Source organism: Suncus etruscus, chromosome 2, assembly GCF_024139225.1.
Source record: "Suncus etruscus isolate mSunEtr1 chromosome 2, mSunEtr1.pri.cur, whole genome shotgun sequence".
Taxonomy (NCBI): domain Eukaryota; kingdom Metazoa; phylum Chordata; class Mammalia; order Eulipotyphla; family Soricidae; genus Suncus; species Suncus etruscus.
In genome coordinates this window covers 99,852,581-99,876,508 of record NC_064849.1, presented here as the reverse complement: position 1 = coordinate 99,876,508, position 23,928 = coordinate 99,852,581, and the positions used below count along the sequence as shown (strand labels likewise).

Genomic DNA, 23,928 nt, shown 5'->3' with positions numbered 1-23,928 from the left:
TTTCCCATCTCAGAGTTGAGAAACTGAGGTTTAGAGGAGAGTCAAGACCATCTTGTTTCTGTTGAACCTTCAATCCAGAATCTGGCTGTCCCAACTTCCTGACCTCCCTTAAACCAACTCTCTCTGTGCTGGGCTCAGGAACCTTGAATACGTCTGACTGTGACTTGTGCTTGTTGTTGTGCAGGAATCTCTGGGAAAGCCGAGCACTGGGGAAGGCTGCGTTTCCAACTGGGAGCCAGCAAGTCCTGGAGCCACGGCCTCTGGCTCCCATACAGACCCTCTACAGGAAGCTACGGCAGAGAAAGGGCTGCTACCCAGGAGGAGTAAGCTTGTTTCCTCATTCTTTCAGCACCAAGATATGAGGCCAGAAGTTCTCCAGTTTCAAACATTAGGGGTGGAAAGTTTTGAGCTGGGGAGGGAATCACCCCTGACTCGTTCAATATTTAAAAGTGGTCTCTGAAGGAAGGGGAGCACACCAGAGAGGGCATTTGCCTTGCACACAGCCGAACTGGATTTAATCATTCCTCTGCATCCCATATGGCCCTCTGAGCCCACCAGGAGTGATTCCTGAGTGCAGAGCCAGGAGTAAGCCCTGAGCAATGTCAGGTGTGGCCCAACACCAAAATAAAAAAGTTGTCGTGGGGGGCCAGGACTATGGCTTCTGTGCTCTGCAAAGATCCCAGGAGTCAAAATAATGAAGAATATCTTCATTTAACCTCATTTGGTCATCATGAGTGAGTTTATCTTTTATTTTATGGATTTTGTTTGGGGGGGGCCACACCTGGCAGCAGTTAGGGCTTACTTCTGGTGTAATCAATTCATCAGATGTGGTGCTGGGGATAAAATCCAGTAGGGCACAGCAAGTGCACTACCCACTGTCCTATCTATCTGGTGAATTCGTCATTTTAACTCCACTTAAAGCTGTATTCCTCAACCCCCTTCCAATCTTTTTTCCCTCCTGTGGACCCTTTTCCTACCAGTTGACCCCTCATCTCATGCTATGGGTCCCCATTTATGCGAATTCTCACCCTGGAAATATCTTGGGGGCCTGGAAAGGTACACATGGCCCTAGTTGAGAAATGCTGATTTAGAGTATTCATTTTTTTTATAATTTTTATTTTGACCAAAGTCGATTACTTTTTTTAAGTATTTGTGTGTGTGTGTGTGTGTGTGTGTTTTGGGTCACACCCGACAGTGCTCAGGGGTTATTCCTGGCTCCAGGCTCAGAAATTGCTCCTGGCAGGCACGGGGGACCATATGGGACGCCGGGACTCGAACCGATGACCTCCTGCGTGAAAGGCAAACGCCTTACCTCCATGCTATCTCTCCGGCCCCTAGAGTATTCATTTTTAATTACGTAAGACTATTTGTTTTTTGTTTGGTTTGGTTTGGTTTGGTTTTGGGGCCACACCCAGTAATGCTCAGGGGTTACTCCTGGCTATGCACTCAGAAGTCGCTTCTGGCTTGGGGAACCATATGGGATGCCGGGGGATCCAACCACGGTCCGCCCTAGGCTAGCGCTAGCAAGGCAGACACCTTACCTTTAGTGCCACCACACCAGCCCCACATAAGACTATTTGTATGTACGTTAGTTAGACATGAGATGAAATAGGAATTTCCCGCCCTTCAGTCTGTCAACTCCCTTGCTCCTGGGGTCATGTGCACTGAGAAAGTTCAGAAAACCTCCATGGAGTACCTAGAACAGGGGTGGTGAACAAGTTCGACACAAAGAGCCAAAATTTTAAACTGTGAGAGTCAGAGAGCCACACCACGCAGTGACCTGCCAAAACAAACACTCAAACAAAAGCATCTAATTTTAACAATAATCTATTAAACACATATTACATTTTGCCATTTTGAGTGAGGGTCAAAATCCTGCAGTGATGGTGAAGGTGTGCTGCGGCCTCCACACTAAGAACTAACAGCAAGATGTGACACAACATGTGACAACTGCTCGCTGGCCCATGCAGTTGTTTCCGAGGGATGGGAGATGGGAGGACGCAGCCTGGGGGCGAGACTCCACGCTCGGATATCTCTCCTCAGAGGTCCTTCCTCAGAAGCAGCAGAACAAAATCCAAACTTGGCAAAGAGCCACAGGATACAAAATCATGTTAAGAGGCAAAGAGCCGCATTCATTTTGGCCGGGAGCTGCCTGTGGCTCGAGGACCGCGTGTTCACCACCCCTGAAATGAGCAAACAGGTTTGAACAAGGATCCCTCAGATCTGGAAAAAGCAAATTTTCAAGCCAAGCTGTAGAAGCTGGAAAGAGAGTTTAACAGACTGAGCATGAGTTTTGTCTGCCTAATATCCAGGGTCCATCCCAGCACTATGTGGTCCCCTGAGCACTGTCAAAATGACTTCTTTTTTTTTTTTTTTTTTTTTTTGGTTTTTGGGTCACACCCTGCAGTGCTCAGGGGTTACTCCTGGCTGTCTGCTCAGAAATAGCTCCTGGCAGGCACGGGGGACCATATGGGACACCGGGATTCGAACCAACCACCTTTGGTCCTGGATCGGCTGCTTGCAAGGCAAACACCGCTGTGCTATCTCCCCGGGCCCCAAAATGACTTCTGAGCACTGTTGGGTGCAGCCCAAGAACCAAACCAAAAACCAAATTGTGGGGGGAGGTAAGCTATATTAAGGGACTTTGCTTCTTATTAGTGAAGACTGGTGAAATTTATTGAAAATGCCTGTTGTAGTGTCTGAGAGATAGTACTATGGGTAAGGTGTTTGTTTTGCATGAGGCCAACCCTGGTTTGATCACCGGCTTCTCCCATACATGGCTAGGGGTGATTCCTGAGTTCAGAGCCAAGATTAACCCCTGAACATTACTGAGTGGGCCCCCCAAAAAATTTTATTGTAGGGGCTAGAAAGTTGTGTGCAAGGTATGATGTTACCTTGCACACATCCAATCCAGGTTTCATCCCTGGCATCTTATCTGGTTCCCCCTCAAACCCTGCTCCCTGAGTCCAAAGCCAGGAGCAAGCCCTGACACACCAGGTGTGGCCCCAGAGCTACACAGAAAAACTGGCAGCACCTTTGCTGCATGAGCCATCTGTGCTGCCAGAGCACCTGCATTCTGAACACTAGCAAACGGCAGAGAGGAAATGTGCTCTTTGGGATTGTCTTCGGGAGCACATGGAGCCCCAAGACCACCCAGGACCAATCTCCCTCTTAGTGGCTGCTCGCTACCAACAGTATGAGCACTCATGTGTTCTGTGGTTCAGCCTTGTACCTCACTGCATGAAGAAGCTGCCACTGTGTTTCTGTTTCTTCAGGCTCAATCACTCAATTGAGCCATTCAGCTGCCAGTTTCACTGCGCTGCAGGTTGTATGACCTATGAAGGAAATGAAGCCACAGGCAGGCAGCTTTGACGAGTCTCAGCTGAGTGCTCTGGGGAGGTTTGCTGGGAGGCCACATCCCGAAGTACTCAAAGGACAGTCCTAGCATTGCTGGCATACCGTGTGCATGGATTGGCCAGATGCAAGGCCAACCTTGTACGAGCTATACTAGCTCTCCAGCCCTGTGAATCGATTTGGGTTTTGTTTGGGTTTGGAGGGCAGTGCTCAAGGCTTACTACTGGCTCTGCCCAAAGGTCATTCCTGGCAGGCTCAGGGGACCCTGCGGGGTGCCAGGGAACAAACCCAGGTCAGCTATGTGCAAAGCAAGCTGCCTACCCACTGTGCTATCTCTCCAGCCCCCATGCAGTGGGCTTCATTTGGGTTGGGGGGCAGCAGTGCTCAGGGTGTACCCTTGGCTCTGTGCTCAGAGATCATTCCTAGCTTGGCTTGGGACTGTATGGGGTGCAGGCAATCAAACTGGAGTCCATCACCTATAAGACAAGCACCCTACTCTCTCTCTCTCTCTTTCTCTCTCTCTCTCTCTCTCTCTCTCTCTCTCTCTCTCTCTCTCTCTCTCTCTCTCTCACCATGGACACTCTTTTTGATGCCAGCATATCACTTTTACTGTTTTTGTTTGGGGCCACACTTGGTGGTGCTCAGAGCTGACTCCTAAGCCTGCACTCAGGAATCTCTCTTGGCACTGCAGGAGGATCGAACCTAGGCATTGGTGTGCAAGGTAAACACCCAACTCATCACACAATAAGGCAAGCATCTTAGTGTTTTCCCTGATGCTCTGGCTGTTGCAGTGCAGGGCTGAATGTGGCTGTGGCCCAGGCCTCAGCACTTGCTGTGGTATTCACACATGTGACGCAGGTGGGCTACACTCACTGAACTGGGCTGCTCTTGCACAGGCTGGTAGTTGTGCTCCCTCAGGACTGCTGTGGTGCTCAGACATACTCCCTGGGGTCCTCACCAGTGCCTTCACCTGGCCAAGGGACTTGTCCGGTCACAAAATTTAGCTGGGGTGCAAGCACACCTCTGGTTATGCCCCAGAGATCATGCACAGCTGTGGTGTCAGGAGGAGCTGGAACAACAGAGATGTGGGACAGTTCTTGGACCGTGAGGGACGTGAGGGGATTGAACTCTAAGCTTCATGCTTGCAAGGCAGATATTTTTGCCACTGAGTCATCTTTTGGGCCTCTTATTTTGTTTCTTTTGTTTATTTGTTTGTTTTTTGTTTTTGAGTCACACCTGGCTGGCTCAGAGATTACTCCTGGCTTAATGCTCAGAAATTACTCCTGGCAGGCTTGGGAGACCATACAGGATGCTAGGGATCGAACCCGGGTCAACCACTAGTAAGGCAAACTTCCTACTCGCTGTGCTATCACTCCGGTCCATCCTTTGGGCCAACTCCTGTGCTTCCTAGGATTCACCATCGGTTGATATGCTGTGTTGCAAATTTTCTTGGAATACATAATTGGTTTGGAATGGGGAGAAGAAAGGGCCAGATGGGAGGTAGGGGACATGGGGGAGTCTTTGATATTTTTTCCACAGAGCTCAACATCTTTCTGACTTGCTTTCTAATGTAGAAAAGTCTTTGCTTTCTCTTCGCTTGAGGAATTCATTCCTCATAGGCAAGTTTTTCTGACTACTCAGGAGCTGGCATTATATAAACAGGCTGACACAGGCAAAGGACTTGTGTGACATGTGGAGAGACAGTGTCTCCCCCACCCCACCCCCCACCTCCAACCCACCCACTCCATCGTGCTTCCTGCATCTCTCATGCACATACCCCAAGTGCTGCGGGTCTGGGCTTTTCTGGCCATGCAACCCCCAGGCTCTCCAGAGGTGGCAAAAGTGGAGAAAAAACACCTCAATTATAGGAGTGCACAGGGGTCAGAGCGATTGTTCAGTGGGGAAGATACTTGCTTTCCATGCAACTTACCTGGGTTTGACCATCCCATTTGATCTTCCAAAATGCAGAGCCAGGAATCACTCCTGAGCATTGCCAGGTACGACCCAAAAAACAAAAATAGGTGTGCCCAGGGCATACCCCTTTAAACCTAGCTATGGCTCCCAGCACCACCAGAAGTGGCCGCTGAGAACAAAGCCTGGAATAAACCCTGAACACTGTAACTGGAGTGATAGCACAGCAGGGAGGGAGTTTGCCTCAAAGGCCAGCCAGTCCTCAGCATCCCATATGGTCCCTGTGCCTGCCAGGAGTGATTCCTAGCACAAAGCCAGGAGTAACCCCTGAGCACTGCTGGATGTGGCCCCAAAACAAAAAATAAATAGGGGCCAGAGTAATAGGACAGGAGGTAGGGCATTTGCCTTGCACATGGCGGACCAGGGTTTGATCTCTGGAATCCCATATGGTCTTTGAGACTGCCAGGAGTGATTCCTGAGCGCAAAGCCAGGAGTAACTCCTGAGCGCTGCCGGGTGTGACCCAAAAACTAACTAAATAAATCCTGAACACTACCAGGTGTGGCCTAGTCCTTCCTCCCAAATTTAGCTTTTCCCATTATTTCACATTTCCCCTTCACCCATCTTTTGTTCTTTCTCTCACAGACCTCGACGTCTCCCCTGAGCACAATCCTGTCCCACAGCAGAAGGGGCCAACTGTCCCGGACCCCAGCAAGACACCCGAGGCTTCAGGACGAACCAGGAGGTCTGAGGAGCAAGGAGAGTTGGGTCGGGCCCAACGTGAGCACTGCTCATCCCCTGGATGGTCGCAGCCCACAGCCAGTGTGGCCCCTGTCCTCAGCATGACCACAGCCCACTGCGGAGTGCCTAGGGGAGACTCCCTGGCCAGCGGCAAGCATGAGGCCCCTCCACCCCCAGACCCTCCCCAGGACTCCTCGAACAGCAACCCTCCACTGCCCTCGACATGTGGAGGGCCCTCGGGTCACTGCTGTCCCCAAAGGAGCGGAGGGAGGCCTATGACCAGCATGGACAGGCTTGACCAGGACAGTGCTCAGGGCTTGGCCTGGACCTCACAGCCCTCCCTGTTGGCGTCACTGCAGCCCGACAAGCAATTCGCCGCTGGTAGCAAAAGCTTTCTGAGCAGCTACTCCAGGAACTTCAGCAGCTGCCGCGAAGTGTCCCCACCAGGCCACGGTGCCAGTGCTGCCTCCAGGCCATCCCTCATGTATGGCGGTGCTGAGGACTCTTCCTCTGACCCTGAGTCCATCAGCGATGCCCCTCAGGAGGGCCAAGCCCCTACTGGGCCCCTTGGGTCTCCTCGACCAGAAGAATCTGAAGAGGAGCCTGTGGAAATGTGCTCCCCACGCAGTTCCCCCTGCACACCCAACCAGGCTGATGCAGATGCCTCTGGGGCTCCCAGAGCACCACCGAGGACGCACAGGCCCTCCATGGGCCCTGCAGCCTCAGGTTCGGCCATACCAGGCTCTCTCCAGTCCTGCCCGCTGGCGGATCCCAGTCTCACAGCCAGCTGCAGACCTTCTCCCACAGAGGGCACCGGCCCACCTGCCACAGTCACCAGGCACCAGCACCACGCGCCCACTGTGGCAAATGGCCTGGAGTTGGCCAGCAAAGCTCTAAGTCAACACCAAGACAAGGACGGTGCTGCCATGGGGGCCCCGGGCTCCTGGGGCGGGGATCGGACCTTCGAGGGCATAGACCTGCACATTTCCGAGGGCCCAGACCCACAGGACTTTCTCCAGGGCCCCCGAGGCAGCTCCAGGAAGCCAGGCCCGGCCTGCTCCAACGCCAGTGGCCCCGGACCACCTGGCCGAGCTGAGAAGGAGCTTCCCGAAGCCCAAAACCTGGGATTGTGCTTGACTGCCAGAAAGGCAGACACTGCCATGCTGAGCAGCCCTCCTTCCCTGAGACAGAGTCCAGAGAACCAAGACTCCCCCGGGAAAAATTCAGTGGAGGCGCAGCCCAGCAACAGCCAAAAAGCCCGGTTGGGGCCCAGACATAGGAGACTGAGCATGAAAGGCAAAAGCAGAGTGGGCAGTGAGGCCCCTGTGGCCAATAGCAGTGCCAGAACAGACTCCAAGAAACTCTTGGGGTCACCACAAAACCCTCCCAAAATGTTTTCAAAGGTGGTGTCACAGAGGCTGCACAGGGCAGAGCAGGGTGAGCTGGACCGCAAGGCTCCCAGGTGCGGACAGGAAAATAAGCCTCTCCCGCCTGCTGCCTTGGGGCCCCTGAGGCTCTCAGCCTCTGACAGCAGCATCAGGACCTGCGTGTCCCCACTAACCTCACCCAGGACTCCTCCCGAGCCGGCCACATGCAGGTTGCACACAGCTGCCCACTCAGAAGCCGACAGGGGTGGCTCCAGGCTGCCCAGGGGTGGCACCGAGAGCAGGCCATCCCCCACAGCCTCCAGAAGCAACAAACCGGATGTGTCCACTCATGACCAGGCCAGCTCTGCACCAGAGGTGATTGGCCACCGAGGTGGGAGAACCCGGGCCAGCGATGCCCGGGAAAGGACCACAAAGCTGAAAGTCCTGGAACTTGGCACTGAGAGGCCAGCTCAGAACACGAGTGGATCCTGGGCCCAGAGCAACAGCCCAGAGAAATGTGAACTCACACTGTGTCCCCAGCCAGGACACCCGGGGGAGCCGGGGGAGCCGGACGTGCAGCCTCGAGCTCTCAGTATGTCCAAACTGGCTTCCTCTCCTTCCTCCCCGACCTCCTCCTCATCATCATCATCTTCCTCCTCCTCCTTCCAGCTCCTTTCCTCTGCTCAGGCAGACACCTCCCCAGCCAGGGCAGACTGTGGATCCTTTGTGGGCTCTGGGCTGGGTGATCCTCCATATTTCACGCCCAGGCCGGCGACCAGGACCTACTCCATGCCCGCCCAGTTCTCCAGCCTCTTCGGTCGGGAGGGGCCTTCCCAGCACAGTCCAGCTCGAGCTCCGGCCCTTCGGGACACCACGGCCAGCCCAGAGGCCAGGACCTCCAGAGGCCACGGGCTTCAAGGCCTGGCCAATGGTCAGGGGCTGTACAGTGTGAAGCCCCTGCCAGAGACGCAGGACCTCTCAACAGCAGGTGAGGGGGATGCGCTACCGGTGGCAGAGATGAGCTGCCTGGCCGTGGACAGAGTCAGGACCGGCCCCAGGCAGCACTACTCAGAGCAGAACTGGCCACCCGAATCTACCTCATTCTTCTCGGTCAAGCAGAGAATCAAGTCTTTCGAGAACCTGGCCAACTCCGACCGGCCCACCTCCAAGGCCGGGGCTTGCCCCTTCCTGTCTGTAAGCTCCAAGCCACCCATTGGGCGGCGGTCTTCGGGTAGCGTTGTTCCAGGGAGCCTCGGCCACACGGGGGACCCCACCCCGAGGTCGCTGAGGCGCAGCCTAAGCTCCTGCAATGAGAGCCAAAGTGAAGGCGGCAGCATCCTCATCCCCCCGCTCAGCAAGTCTCCCTCCAGCTCGGTGCTGACAGGTTGCAGGCAGAGCCCAGCCGTGGCCAACAGCAGAGACTCAGACATGGACCCAAAGAAAGCCTTGGGACCTTCCAGCATCCCCACTGCCACAGTGACTCAAGCCGCTTCTATCAGGAAGAACAAGTCGTCCATGCGCCATGCCCAGTCATCTCTGTCCCGCTCGAAACTGCAGGAGCTGAGAGCCCTGAGCATGCCCGACTTGGACAGGCTCTGTGGTGACCACCTGGCTGGGCCCACAGCTGTGCTCTTTAAGACCGAGCTGGAAATCGTGCCCCGGCGCTCATTGGGCTCCCCCTCAGGCTGCCCCGGTGGGCCCCCAGCCCTGTCCCATCCCGTCCAGGGGGAGGACAGAGCCTCTCCGACAGACAGCGAGTCGGCCCTGCTATCGAGAATGAGCTGGTCGGTGAAGTAAGTATGTGCCTCATCCAGTTTTATTTATGGGAAACGGCTCCTCATGAAGGCTGGCTGTCCTTATCTAGGAGAAGCACAGGCAAGCCTGGAAGTTCCCCTGGTTCCTCATCTCAGAGTCCACATCCACAGCCTTGTCCAAAGACTTAAGCTGAGCAGAGCCAGGTTTGAACGTGGGTCCCCAGGTTGCCATCAGCCCTCTCTGCAATGATTGGAATGAAGCAGTGCTCACAGCAGACACAGCCACTGTTTACTGCTCTGCTGACAGGCATCTCCACCCTGTGGCAGAGTTCCCAAGCCCACAACAGGTGGCCAAGGAAGGCAGCTTCCCAGGGGCGAATCTGGAGTCTGGAGTTCCAATAAGTTTCAGACTTTTATTTTTGTTTTGGGGTCGTAAACAGTGATTCTCAGGGGTTTTCAGAGTTATTGAGGATCATATGGGATGCCTGGGATCAAATCTAGGTTAGCCATATGCAAGGCAAGCACCCTTACTGCTGTGCTATCACTCAGGCTTCATTCAGACTATTTTCAAATGGTTCCCTTGTTTCTAGAACACATTTGACCTCTTTATTGTCTCTATTGGTCAATCCTGTGGTATAGTAGAGGAGTCCCTAATTCCATAACGAGGGTTCCCTGGAATGACCTACAGGAGCAGAGAAAGGAGGTTATTTGAAAGGAGGAGGTGGTTTTTCCCTAAAACACCCCTTATCCGTATATTTATATTCTCAGATTGGACCGGCTTCTGGTCTCAGTGGAGGACCAGCAGAGATTACAGTCTGTTTTATCATCAGTCGGGTCGAAATCGAGGGTCCTGACTTTAATTCAGGAGGCGCAAGGACAATCAGAGGTGAGCGAAAGGCAGCTGGGGGTGTGGTCTGTCTCAGGCCTCCAGGCAGCCTTCCCCCAGTACCGCATAGGTCAGGTGACTGTCCCTCACTCGAAGTTACCTCTGAAGCTGGGTGTTAGTTAGCTACTTTGAGTGTTGGCTTCCTACCTGGGGCTGCTCTCATTGTCCTGCAGAGACTGGATCCCATTCTCCCACCCCATTCATCTGCGCTATGCATGGCTCCAGGGGGATTAAAAAAATGTTGGGGAGGGGCCGGAGAGATAGCATGGAGGTAAGGCGTTTGTCTTTCATGCAGAAGGACGGTGGTTCGAATCCCGGTATCCCATATGGTCCCCTGTGCCTGCCAGGAGCGATTTCTGAGCGTGGAGCCAGGAGTGACCCCTGAGTGCTGCTGGGTGTGACCTAAAAAAACAAAACAAAACAAAACAAAAATGTTGGGGAGCCAGTCATGGGAGCTGCCTGCTGGAAGAGACATGCCAGTCCCGTTCAGAAAGGACACAGGGCACTGGGGGTCAGGCCTATACCCGAACTAGGGAGGGAAGAAGCAATGGCATCACTTCCTCTGGAACCTCTTCGTTCTTTTTTGGAGAACAACGCCCAGCTGTGCTGAGAGCTTATTCCTGGCTCTGTGCTCAGGGATCACTCCTGGGGTGTTCAGGGACTATATGGGGTGCTGGAGATGAACCCTGTGTTGGACATGTGCAAGACAAGTGCTCTTCCGCTGTGCTATCTCTCTAGCCCTCTACGTGTTCACTCTAGTTGAACTATAAGGTTCACCCCTTTCTTCACAGTCAGTTATCCTTTTTTTGGTTTTGGTTTTTTTATTTTGCATGGTTTTTGCTTGTTTGTTTTGCTCAGGGTTCTGTGCTCAGGAATCTCTCCTGGCAGGCTCAGGGGACAGATGGGATGCTGGGGCTCGAACCTGGGTCAGCCATGTGCAAGGCAAACTAGTGCTCTCCCTGCTGTGCTGTCACTCTGGCCCCTACCTCACTGTTGACCCAAGAAACCAACCCTTGCTTCTTTCTGCTGTTTTCACCAGGACAAAGAAGATGTTTACTTTGTCGTCCTGAACAAAACAGAAGGCTCAGGTTTGGGATTCAGCGTGGCAGGAGGGCCGGAAGTGGGCCCCAAATCAACCGTGGTGAGTGTCAGTGACAGGTCCCTTCTGAGGCTCAGGGGGGTCCCTTCAAGGAGCGCAGAGACTCCTGGCCATGAAAATGGTATTGGAAAAGTATACTTTCATGGACAGTCATGTGGTTTTATTTTCATTTTTTTGTGTTTTTCTTTTTGGTTTTGGGGTAACAGCAGGCAGAGCTCAGGGTTTTTACTGTACTCAGTAACTGAGTGCCTTTGCTTGGAGTAGCCACAGCGAGGCAGGTGCCTGACCCACTGTACTATCTCTCCGGCCCTAAAATCCTCGTTTAAATGGCTGGTGAAGTAGTTAAGAGGTTATCTGTTTACCTTGCACACAGATAAACTGGGTTTGATCCCAGTACCCTGAACACTGCCAGGAGTGAATCTCAGAGCACAGAAGCAAGAATAAGCCCTGAGCCCTATGGATGTGGCCCCCAAAATTAAAATAACAACAAAACATAAAATCCTTGTTTTAATTTTTTTGTTTTTGTTATTCTGGTCACACCCAGTGGTGCTCAGGGGTTTCTCCTGGTTACTCCTAGCTCTGCGCTCAAAAATCTCTTTTGGCAGGCTCAGGGGACCATATGGGATGCCGGGGACTGAACCTGGGTCTTCCCAGGTAGGCCACATGCAAGGTAAATGCCCTATCACTGTGCTATCGCTTGGGCCTGGGCCCCCATTTGTTTTAATTCTTATTTGTTTTGGGGCCATGCTGAGCAGTGCTTAGGGTTTACTCCTGACTGCACTCAGGGATCACTCCTGCAGGGCTCGGGAGACCATACCGGGTGCTGGGAATTTAACCCAAATCAGCTACTTGCAAAGCATACACTTTACTTGGTATACTCTCTCCAGCATCCAAGTCCTTCTTTTTTATTTTTTTAGATGCTTTATTTTTATTCTTTTTGTTTAATTACTTTATTTAAATACCATAGTTCCAAGGTTGTTCATAGTACAGTTGGGTTTTTTTCCACAGTTACAAAATTGTTCATAATTGAGCTTCAGTTTATGCAGTTCAATACCCTTTATCAGTGCACATTTCCTGCCACCAGTGTCCCCAGTTTCCCTCCCACCCTACCCCCTGCTCTCTTCCCTGCCTGCCTCCGGGGCAGACATTTTTCTTAAAAATATGGAGCACTTCACTAATTTGCATGTCATCCTAACACAGGGGTCTTCTCTAGTGTCTGCTAGTCTTCTCTGTGTCATTTCGATTTTAGTTATATGCGCTGCTGAAGTGAGCATTGCACTTTTAAGCAACAAGTCTTAGAAACACCATTGCCTCCTCATTGTCCATAACATCTTCAGCACAAAAGGAAAAAAAAAATTAACTGGCTACATCTTGGCTTGCATTTGTGAAATGACTTCTTCCTCCAGAACAACATAAAAATTTCCACCCCTCAAAGGCCTTTGAGATCATGAGAGGTCACTTTCCTAGAACAAACCAGGCCTTGTTCACATCTGCATCCTCACAGCCTGTAGGAGTCCTAGGCATGAAGCTCAACGCTGGCTTTCACTTTACCTCAGAGTGCTTTGGATACATCCAGAGTTTGACTTTGTAATCTGGCTCTTCCAACACCTCTTCCTTCGTAAAACAGTTACCCTTCTTTTTGGTTTTCGGTTTTTGTTGTTGTTATTCAGGAGATACACCTTGTTTTGCACTCAGGACTTACTCCGGGTGGGCTCGGGGGACAATATGTGATGCGGGGGATCAAAGTCCGGTTGACTGCACTCAAGGCAAACAACCTACCTGCTGTCTTATTATGGCTCTGGCCCAACATAGTTACTCTTTTAGAAACTCTACTGCAAACTCATACATGTACTTGGTCTCTGCCCTGCAGGTCCACAGGGTATTTTCTCAGGGGGCGGCTTCTCAGGAAGGGACCGTGGATAAAGGCGATGTCCTTCTGTCAGTCAACGGCACCTCACTGGCGGGCTTAGACCATGGCGATGTCCTAAAGGTTATGCACCAGGCGCAGGTGCACAGAGATGTCCTCGTGGTCGTCAAGAAAGGGAGCGATCAGCCCCAAAAGGAGCATCCTCCAGCTGGTGAGAAGGGCTCTCTGGCTGGGAGGACCATTCCACTGGAACCTGCACTAGGTGAGGGCCACAAGCCATGAGCAGGTTGGGCAGTTGGTAGGGTGGCGAGACAACCTGCCTTCTGGATCAGAAGATTAAGTATGGGCTGATGTGTGTGGATGCTTCTGGCAAAAGCAGTGTAGCTTCTTTTTTTTTTTTTTTTTTTTTTGTTTTTGGATCACACCTGGCAGTGCTCGGGGGTTACTCCTGGCTCTACTCTCAGAAATCGCTCCTGGCAGGCTCAGGGGACCGTATGGGATGCTGGGATTCAATCCACAGCCCTTCTGCATGCAAGGTGAACACCTTACCTCCATGCTATCTCTCCAGCCCCAGCAGTGTAACTTCTAAGACTTTCTAGGTCCTTAAAAAAATATACTTCTTTTGATTTTGGTTCTTGGGCTATACCCAACAGTGCTCAGAGCTTACTCCTGGCTCTGTGTTCAAGAATCACTCTTGGTGGAACTCAGAAGACCATATGAGATGTCGGGGATTGAATCCAAGTCAGCCACTTTAAGGCAAGCACCCTACCTGATATACTTTCACTCTAATCCCCACATTGGGGAAGATTTAAAATGACTATTGGATAGTTTCTCCAATGTCTTAAGAAGGAAGACCTTTCATAATCACATCTTTTTTTGAGGGGGAATTCAGAGGCATTGGTTTTTTAGGATTTTTTTTATTTGTTTTGTTTTTTTGGGTCACATCCAGTGGCACTCAAGGGTTACTCCTGGCTCTGCACTCAGAAATTTTCCCTAGCAGGCTCAGGGAACCATAAGGGATGCCGGGAATCCAACCACCGTCCTTCTACATGCAAGGCAAACACACTACCTCCATGCTATCTCTCTGGCCCCTCATGTTTGGTTTTTTTAAACCATGACTGGTCAGATGGAGCCTTAACCCCAGCACTATTTTTCTGGCCCTCTTGCTTTTCTATTTTTTAGGGGATTGGTCCATACCCAACATTGCTTAGGGCTCACTCCTGGCTTTGTACTCAGGGATCACTCCTGGTGGGACATGGAAGACATTATAAAGTGCTGGGGAATGGAACCTAGGCCAATGGCATGTAAAGCAAGCACCTTTCTTTCTCTACTGTTGCTACAGTACCATTGTTGCATTTTAAGTGACTATTAAGTGAAAGATATTTGTAATGGGTGCAGCATAGAAAAGGCAGAACAAGTCTCAGCGTTAAGATTTGTTCTTGTAGGGTCAGAGCAATAGCTCAGCGATAGGGTGTTTGCCTTGCACGCGGCCAACTCCGGAGGATGCCAGTTAGATTCCTGGCATCCTTTATGGTTCCCTGAGTCTGGCAGGAGAGACTTTTGAGCACAAAGCCAGGAGTAACTCCTGAGCGTTGCTGGGTGTGACCAAAAAAGCAAAATAAAAAAAGAAAGATTTTTTTCTTGTAGGGCATTTGCCTCTCATGTAGCAGACCCAGGACAGACTTGGGTTCAATTCCTGGCATCCCGTTTGGTCTTGGAGCCTGCCAGGAGCTACTTGAGTGCAGAGCCAGAAGTAACCCCTGAGCGCCACTGGATGTGATCCAAAAGAAAACAAACAAAAAAACATTTGTTCATGAGAAAGAACATCAGGATTTATATTCTTTCCTTTTTCAGAAGAATATTTAAAAGTAAGAGGGCAGTAATACAGCAGATAGGGCATTTGCCTTGCATGCTGCCTACCCAGGTTCAATCCCTCACCAGGAGTGTTCCCTGAGCACAGAACCAGGAGTCAATCCTGTGTACTGCTGGTTGTGGTCCCAAAACCAACAAACAAGTAAGGTGGCATACATGCTCTAAAACCAATAGTGGAGCCATAAAGTGAGCTCAACAGCTTAGCACACAGATCTGCATGGAAGGATGCCTGGGTTGGTACACAATACATGATTCCTCAAGCACTGAGCTGGGAGTAACCCCTGAGCACTGCCAGAGAAAGCCTGAACCAATAAATCAAAGTCAAGAGCTTAGAGCAACCCTAGGAAGGCTTTTTCGGGGAGTCCCCACTGACTCTGACTCACTAAGTCCCTCTACTTCCTGTCCTCTTAGGGCTACACCCAGAGGTGGTGCTCAGGGACTTGTCCCAGTTTTGTGCTCAGGAGCGACCCCTGGCGGGGCTCCGGGGACCATATATAGAGCCAGGGATAGACGTGGCTTCCATTACACACTGTCCTCTGTCCAGGCCTCCACTTCTTTGGAGAGCAAGCCAACCCAGAGCCGCTTAGGCCCAGACCCTACTTTCTGGAAAGGGCATCTGTCTTCTCAGCATCTTTCCCCGGAGGCAGGGGCAGCTCTGCTCGCCTTGGCTGCCCGCAGGGCCCAGCTCTTTGTCAGGACTTGGCTGGGAATGTGCAGATCTCCGTGGAACAAAAGAGCCCCTCTGCCTGCCCGAATGCGGCCACAACACCAGGCTGTTCTGTCTCCCAGTGTCCTGCTCTCACCCCTCCAGAGAACGGAAGTGCTGAGTGGCATCAGCTGTCAGTAGGACCCTTCTTCATCATCCGAGGAACACTAGGAACCTTTTTCTCCCTTTGATGCTCACGGGGCTGTGAGGACTAGGCCATGGAGGGTCTCCTGTCATTAACCACCATGGAGGCTTTTGGGATCCCTTCAGGGCTCTCTGGCCTTGAAGCAGCCTCCAGTTATCCGTTCTAACTGACTTCTCCAAACTCTTGAAAATGGCTCCTTCTTCAACCACTTACTCCCTGACAACTATTTAATTTACTTAATTTTTAGGTTTTTATTTTTGGGGGAGGTCACACCCAGGCGACACTCGGGGATTATTTCTGGCTCTGTGCCCAGTAATCACCCCGGCAAGCTCAGGGGACCATATGGGATGCTGGGAATCAAACCACTGTCTGTCCTTGGACAGCTGCATGCAAGGCAAACACCCTACCACTGTACATCTCTCCGGCCCCTTATTTTACTTCTTATCATGCTTGCAACCATCTAACTGGGGCTTGATACACTTTTGAGGCAACAGGAAGCTTCTTTTTGCTTTGTTTTGGAGTCATACCCAGAAGTGCTCAGGGCTGACTCTTGGCTCTGAACTCAGGGATCACTCTAGGCAGGCTCAGGGGACCCTATATGGGGTTCAGGAATAGAATCCAAATTGGCAGTGTACAAGGCAAGCACCCTACCTACTGGGCTATGGCTCTAGCCCACTGAGAAGATGTTAGTCTTGATGCCGAGAACCGTCCCAACTCTTTTTTTTGGGGGGTTGGGGGGGTCACACCCGGCAGCGCTCAGGAGTTACTCCTGGCTCTATGCTCAGAAATCTCCTTCTGGCAGACTCAGAGGACCATATGGGATGCTAGGATTTGAACCACTGACCTTCTGCATGAAAGGTAAACGCCTTACCTCCATGCTATCTCTCCAGCCCCTATCCCAACTCTTAAGATCAAACTCTAGTGTGGGGGAGAAGAAGCCTTTCAATCACCGTTTCCAGGTGATTCCAGCTGAAGGTCACCAGAAAAGGCCTGAGTTCCTGTATACAGACGAATAAATCCCTGATGGAGAAAGTGTCTGTCAGTTGTTTGCAGATCCTGTGGCATGGCCACTAAAGCGCAGTCCTGGACTAGCCTCAGTGTTCAAAGGCCAAGTGGCCTCAACCAGAAAGGGAGGCCACGTTTGTTTCTGGTTCTTGCACTGTGTCCTCAGCAACTCTGCCCCTTGTCAGTCATCTCTGACACCTTCTGCCAACATGGTACGGAAGGGAAGAGCATCACAAATTCGCTTCCAGGCCCCCAAACAGGCCCACCTCTCCCAGGTGTAGCATGGCTGGTTGCGTGGAGGAGAGTCCTCCCACAATGCAGCTATAATATCATGAGCCAGACCCAGCCGATCACAGGGTGCCCCACATAGACACACGTGTGGCAGATGAAAGGCTGGAAGCAGCCCCTCCAGTGAGTCCCAAAGAAGACCTTAAATCCCTGGTCAGCTCACCAGAGGCCTGGCATGTGGGCACTCCTGGAATCCCAAACCAGGCCTTGGCAAGAAGTGGAATTTGGTTCCCCATGTGGTGATAGTTGGGCAGCATTTGCTGAAAGGAGCTGAGGCTTCTGGGGATTTTACCAGGATGCAGAGCATCTCCTGCACAGCCTATGCCGAAGGGAGTTGTGCAATAAGAACACGGAGTGATAGCACAGCAGGCAGGGTGCTCACGTTGTAGGCAGACAAGCCAGGTTCAACCTCCAGCATCCCATGTGGTCCCCAAGCCCGCCAGGAGTGATCCCTGAGAGCAGAGCCAAGAGGAAGCCCTGAGCACCTTGGGTGTGGCCTAAAAAAAGGTACATAGTGGAAACACACTGTGCATCAAAGGCCCAGCCCAGATACCGGTCCCTAGTGTTTGTGCTACTGCTTCTCTGTGGGGAACTTGGGCGGAAGAGCCGCGCGGCCACGTACCTTTCTGAATGTCTGACCACTGTCCTGCAGGGAGAAGCGGAGCCACTCCCGATGCCGTGTGTGTGGAAGTGCTGAAGACAGCGGCGGGGCTGGGCCTGAGTCTGGACGCGGGGAACTCGTCCATGTCTGGAGACGGGCCCCTGTTCATCAAGAGAGTCTACAAAGGTGAGGAGAACCCAGCAGCCTGCCTGCCATTGACAGCCAAACCTGTCCGTGGGGCAGTGCTAAAGATGGAGTCCAGGTCAGGTCCCTGCCAGGCCAAGTCTGTCCCCAGCCACGTCCCCTCGAGAGCTTTGTGGCACCTGGAGCTTAAGGCCTGCCTGCCCCGTTGTCCTGTCAAAAAGGCCTGTTGGGAAGGTGCTGTGGCCTCACTTGACAAGGACATGAACCTCAGACAATGAAGCAAAGGCCCGTGGTTATATGGTGCGAGTGTGGCCCGCCTGTTCCAAGCTCCCTACTAATATTCCCATCTCCATGTTTGGTTTATTGTTTGTAGGCCACACTTGGCGGTGCTCAGGGCTTACTCCTGGCTCTGCATTCAGAAATTACTCCTGGTGATGCTCAGGGGACCATCCAGGAAACTGGAGATGAAATCTGAGTCAGCCATATGCATGGCAATTTCCCTCCCTGCTAATGATATGGCTCTAGAACCCCATCTCCATGTCTATAGTTGGAACAGTTGGATGTGAGTGCATCAGGCTAATGAATCCCATCAATAAGGACTCCTTTCACTCAGCCTGATCTTACTGACTAAAAGGATTAAATACTAAATTTCAGAAAAGTGAGTTGGAAACAGTATAATCACTGCAGTAGATGGAAGATATGTGATCTCTTTGTCAACTTCAGCAGTTACTTTTTATTCATTTTCGGGCCACACCCAGCAGTGCTTATTCCTGGGTTGTCTGTGCTCAGGGAACACCCCAGACAGTGCTCAGAGGACCATGTGCATTGCTGGGGACCCAGCTGAGGTCATCTTCTGCGATGCAAGTGCCTTCACCCTGTACTCTCTGCAGTCCCTTAAAATTGTAGCTACCTACCAGTGAGCTACATCTTCAGTTTATGACATTGAAAGTCCTCACGAATTTCTTGAGGTTCCTGAGTTTAGCAATACTAAAACAGTCATTCTAAGAATGTATCTGTCAACCTTGTTTGTACTGTGTTTGTATTGCTATGTGGTGATGGAGATCAAACCTTGGTGCTGTTAATATGTTTGTTCGGCTCAGGAACCTGAAGATATTCTCGAGAACTATCCAAGCTTCATGCTTAGGAAGAGACTTCAAATTCACTATGAGCCCTTGGTTTCCAATACACTAATTTCTTGCACTCGAGTTAATATCTGAAATCGCTAACACTTGCGCTTACCACATGATAAAAATAAGTATGTCAGCAAGTAAGAAGGTCAGTGCTCCAGCTAAGAATTGCCTTTGTTTTTTAAGGCCACTAGTCAGTCTGGAACTTGTGCTCTATTTCTGCGGTTATGTAACTCATATGTAACTCAGAAGCATCCCCCTTACTCCTGGCCCAGACTACTATAAGGAAAAAATTTAACAGGCTGGAAAAAGTACATGAATTAAGGTGCTTGCCTTGTATTTGGCCAACTCCACAGCACTCCAGAAGCCAGGAATGTCCCTTGAGCTGGCTGGCTGTGCTAAAAATGAAAATTTTATTTCTTTTTTATCCTTTTTTTTGGGGAGTGGGGTGGAGGCTGGGGCAACACCTGGCAGCGCTCAGGGGTTATTCCTGGTTCTGTGCTCAGAAATTGCTCCTGGCAAGCTTGGGGAACCATATAGAATACTGGGGATCAAACTTGGATCCATCCCTGGTCAGCTGCATGCAAGGCAAATGTCCTACTACTGTGCTGTTGCTGCAGCCCAAAAATGATTTTTTTTGTTTGTGTTTGGGCCACACCCTGTGTTGCTCAGAGGTTACTCCTGCTCTGTGCTCAGAAATCTCTCCTGGCAGGTTCAGGGGACCATGTGAGATGCCAGGGATAGAACCTGAGTCCATCCCAGGTGGGCCAAATGCAAAGCAAATGCCCTATCACTGTGCAATCACTCTGGTCCCCAAAAATGAATTCTTATATATCACACTGTATTTCAAAAGCGTTCCCTGAATACAAGTAAAAAAGCCCTCCTGCTCGTTCTCCCCAGTAAGTAACCTGCAAAAGGTGAAAACTATAGCAAAAAGCATGTTTCTTGTAATACAGCAGCTGAGACTTAGATTTGCCTCCCAGCCTGCCTATGGCCTCAGGAGCACCATTCAGATGCAGAGTGTGAGTCCATCATTTTGGCAGCAGGGAAGAGCAAGCTCCTGTGTGTAACAGGACAGAATGCGGTCACAGAGCACCTGGGTCTGTCCCGGGTGTCTGTGTGCAAAGCAAATTCCCTACCACTATGCTATCACTCCAGCCCCTGCACTATCTGTCTTAAGATATTTCTCCATCATAAGGATATATCATTTTCTGCTCCCTTGGCATGTACAGTGAATGTTATGAAAGTATCAAGCTGTGAGCCTGCATTTGTTTTCACAGGTGGTGCAGCTGAACAAGCTGGAACAATAGAAGCTGGAGATGAAATTCTTGCCATTAACGGGAAGCCCCTGGTTGGGCTCCTGCACTTCGATGCCTGGAATATTATGAAGTCGGTCCCTGAGGGGCCTGTGCAGTTGGTGATCAGAAAACACAGGAATTCTTCCTGAAACAGGCACCAGCACCAATCCTGCAGGAAGTGCTTGGCATGTTTTTTTGGGGGGTGGGGGGGGGTGGGAGGTTGGTGTTTTTATTTTTTAAAAACAAGAATCTCCTTGTCTTAGTTCCCTTCTTCAGTTAGCAAACCAGAGGACTTCTTTCAATAATGAGCTCCTGTAACAATAGACATTGCTTTTTTCGGCCAGGACTCCCAAAATCTCCAGGTTTTTGCTTAAACCTGAAGCTGATGTGTGCACAGCAGCAAGGGAGCTAACTCTGGGAAGCCTTCCACCTGGATCCCCCAGGCCCAGAGGAGTTGTCTTAGTGCCTCTGTTTACTGATGGGAGACAGGTGTGACACACTCTTCACTCAACACACATAGCGACACCTTCGAATCTCCCTCATCACCTCTCCCAACCCACCCATCTGGGCAGTCAGGGAGCCACTGAAGTCAGAGGGGCAACACAAATGCCACCACTAAAAGGATTATAGTTTTATAGAATTTTATAAGTAAATCATAGTGATTTTAGACTCAGCCCATGGAAAGAGGAGCTGTAGGTCTGTGATATCTTGAAATGAAACTTAAAAAAAAAAAAAAGATAATTATGTAATTATGACCTAATGGTTAGTCTGAGCTCAGGAATTACCCACAAGTGAAAAAGAAATAGAGAGGTATTTTTAAAAAAATAAATAAATTTAATGTGCAACCTATGGATGCAGAGGTCAACTCAATGGGTTACTGATGCAGTGTTGATCCTGATCTGTGAGTTGTAAGTCAGGGGCTGTTTTCTCCAAGAACAGCCAAGTCCAGTGTTCGAAATAGCCATGCACTTCGCTGCTGGGAGCGAACAGAAAGTTCCCGCTCTGAAAGCACCTTGCATCTTCTTTTGAAACTCGTCTTGAATACCTGCTTGAGTACTTGAAATTCCACAGTGGTCAACACAGAAGCAGAAGCTAAATCACTGAGTCTCCACTCCCATGTGTTATGCTCTCCAACCGTTCATCTAAAACTTAAGATCAAGTATGTTTTTAGCATCCTTGGATTTCTAAACATAAACATTATATTTATAATCCAAATAGAAGAGGTTAAAATACTTTTGGGGGGAACTTTTAATTTACATGTGTGCCCCCTTTCCCCACCCGCCCCAACTCAAGCTTAAGAAAAACAGTCTCTTAAGTCCTGGATCTCTCTTGACCTGGGTGTAATGACATTGCTCTGCCGTGACTGAAGTTTCTGCTCTTTTCCTGTTTTGCCAAACATGGTTCCCTGCCCAAAATGTGTAACCCACTTTCTCCTTTGGAAGCATGAGCTTTTTTCCTAGTAGCTGTTACTATCAGCATCTGCTGGGCTGTTGGTCACAAAATTGGCTTTTCTCGCCTCACGCTACACCTTTAGTTCCAAACCCTCCGCAGCTCCATTGATCAAAATGTCTGAGAAAATGAGGGGCTGGAGAGAGCTCAGGAGGGTGCATGCTGCATGCGGGAGGCCCAGATTGGACCTCCAGCAACATCAGAAGCAACCCCTGAGCGCTAAGTCAGGAGTGGCCCAAAATACAAATAAACGAAAAAGGAAATGGAGAGCATGGGTACTTCACTCTTTCAAGCTAACTTCTTCAGTTACTCGGGTGCACGGGCCCGGTAACTGAAGCCCACACACGGGCTGGATCGCATGCCTGCATGCTTGATGACGAGGTTTTATGTTGGAGACTTCCTTAATCCACAGCTTTGGGGGCGAGGTTGCATGCCTGCATGCATGATAAGGCTAAGGTTTTATGTTAGCGATTGCTTTAACCTACAGCTTTTGGGGATGAGGTTGCATTCCTGCATGCATGGTAACACTCAGGTTTTATGTTGGATATTTCCTTAACCTACTGCTTTGGGGCAAGGCTGCATGCCTGTATGCATGATGACATTAAGGTTTTACGTTGGAGCTGTCCTTAACCTACAGCTTTGGGGATGGCTTTGAAAAAAGAACTCAGAGCTCATTACACCCCGATCATGTAGGTCCTAGGCCCATCACCTCCCTTTTCTGAATGGCCAATCCCAGTGCACCTCTGTGGGGTTAGCCCACAGTGATCGGCCCAGTGGGCTCTGGCTAGGTCTTGTGAGTGCAGATAGCTCATTCTTCTCCTGGGCTATATGTGAGAATGTAGCACCTCAATTAGCTCGGAAGATCAGATTCATTTAGCTTTGACTTTTCACTCCAGTTCCAGGTAGGATATTATAGGCCATCAGTGCAAGGTGCATGCTAGATTGTCGTTCAGTCTCTAGGGTCTGTCTTGTGGTTTCTGCTTTCTTGTCTAAGTGACAAAGAGACCATTAGAATCAACACTGCAAATGGTGTTTTGCCTCCACTCTTCCAGCTATTCCTCCTAAAGAGAAACACATCAACCTGCCTAGCAAACAGGCATTTCCAGAACAATGTGGAACAATGGTGTCATCTCCTTCTGAGACCCCAATCCTCAGAGCTACATGATACAAAAGGAAACCTCTGGCTTACTAAAGACATCAGCCACTTGGCTGGGTCCTGCCAGACGTGTTTCCTGGCTGACAGCTGGAATATATAAGAGGAAGCCAAAGCTCAACTGTCTTTGACCCGGAAATAGATCTTTGACCCGGAGATAAAACTATTTCTTTGTCTCTTCCGTGTTCGAGGCATGGCTAGTGTTTCTGATTAGTCTAATCCCCACACTTCCTGAAGTGAACACTAATGGTATTGTCCTACTAAAATTTTGTTTTAGTTCTCTAACTCATTGTTCACAATAAGCTATGAGGGTAAATATGTGTTATAACATGTAAATCATAGTTGCAAGGCTATTCCGTAAAGTAGGTGGGGTTTCATTTTCCTCCTTCCATCCACATCTTGTTTAATTTGATGGTTGACTTCACCTATTGTATGATAGTATCCATTATCCTTTATTTATGTAATATAAAATGCCTTATATATTAAAGAGTCAGTGCAATAATATGAAATAGCCTGTACATTTTTAAAATGTTGTCGCCAAAATTATGTAAATCCACATCTCTGTAAACAACTTTTTTAAAAGTAATTTTAAATAAACACTGCTTACTATACTTTGAACCCCAGCATCTGTAATCTTTTAAAATATGAAGACATGCTTATTATTACCTCAATAGATGAAAGGTATGCAAAGGCACAAAAACCAGCCACTCTTTCCCAGTGACATTCAACATCTGACACTCCTAAACTGTTGAACTTATGAAATCTTCAAAACAAATATCCCAGCTTCTTCTCCCAGACCACACCCCAAACTTGCCTTCAATCTCATCTCTCAAATCCCAGCAGTGGTCAATCTCCCTCCTACCATGGCATCTCCACTTCCATGCTGTTTCCCCAGTTTCCCCACAGCTTGCTTCTTGGTTCTCAGTGCCAAGCTTCTTCCTGGAGAAAGATCCCCAAACCCATCCAGACCGATGATTGTTTCCTGCCTCAGCTGGATTCTTGGCTACTCACCTTCCTCCATAACCCCACCCCAACATCTCACCTCTCGCCCATCCCTCAGGAAGATATCTGGGATTCTACGGCAGAGTAAAATACAAAGCAAAGTATCTACCTACTCTTTTAGGTTTTTGTTTTTGTTTTGCAGGAGTGTGGGGAGTCCTGGG

General features: G+C 50.1%; 1 protein-coding gene and 1 pseudogene across 1 annotated transcript in view; one reads left to right on the top strand and one right to left on the bottom strand.

Annotated features, from left to right (window-relative positions):
* The window catches only part of PDZD2 (PDZ domain containing 2), a 410,667-nt gene extending 387,284 nt beyond the window's left edge, over positions 1-23,383 (top strand). The window contains 7 exon segments of the mRNA XM_049769043.1: positions 185-323; positions 5,909-9,164; positions 9,894-10,011; positions 11,051-11,152; positions 12,981-13,239; positions 17,646-17,780; positions 20,146-23,383. Of these exon segments, the coding sequence (XP_049625000.1) occupies positions 185-323; positions 5,909-9,164; positions 9,894-10,011; positions 11,051-11,152; positions 12,981-13,239; positions 17,646-17,780; positions 20,146-20,312 (4,176 nt within the window). The 3' untranslated portion in view covers positions 20,313-23,383.
* Positions 12,266-12,382, bottom strand: LOC126002362 (uncharacterized; annotated as a pseudogene).
* Positions 23,384-23,928: the final 545 nt, after the last annotated feature.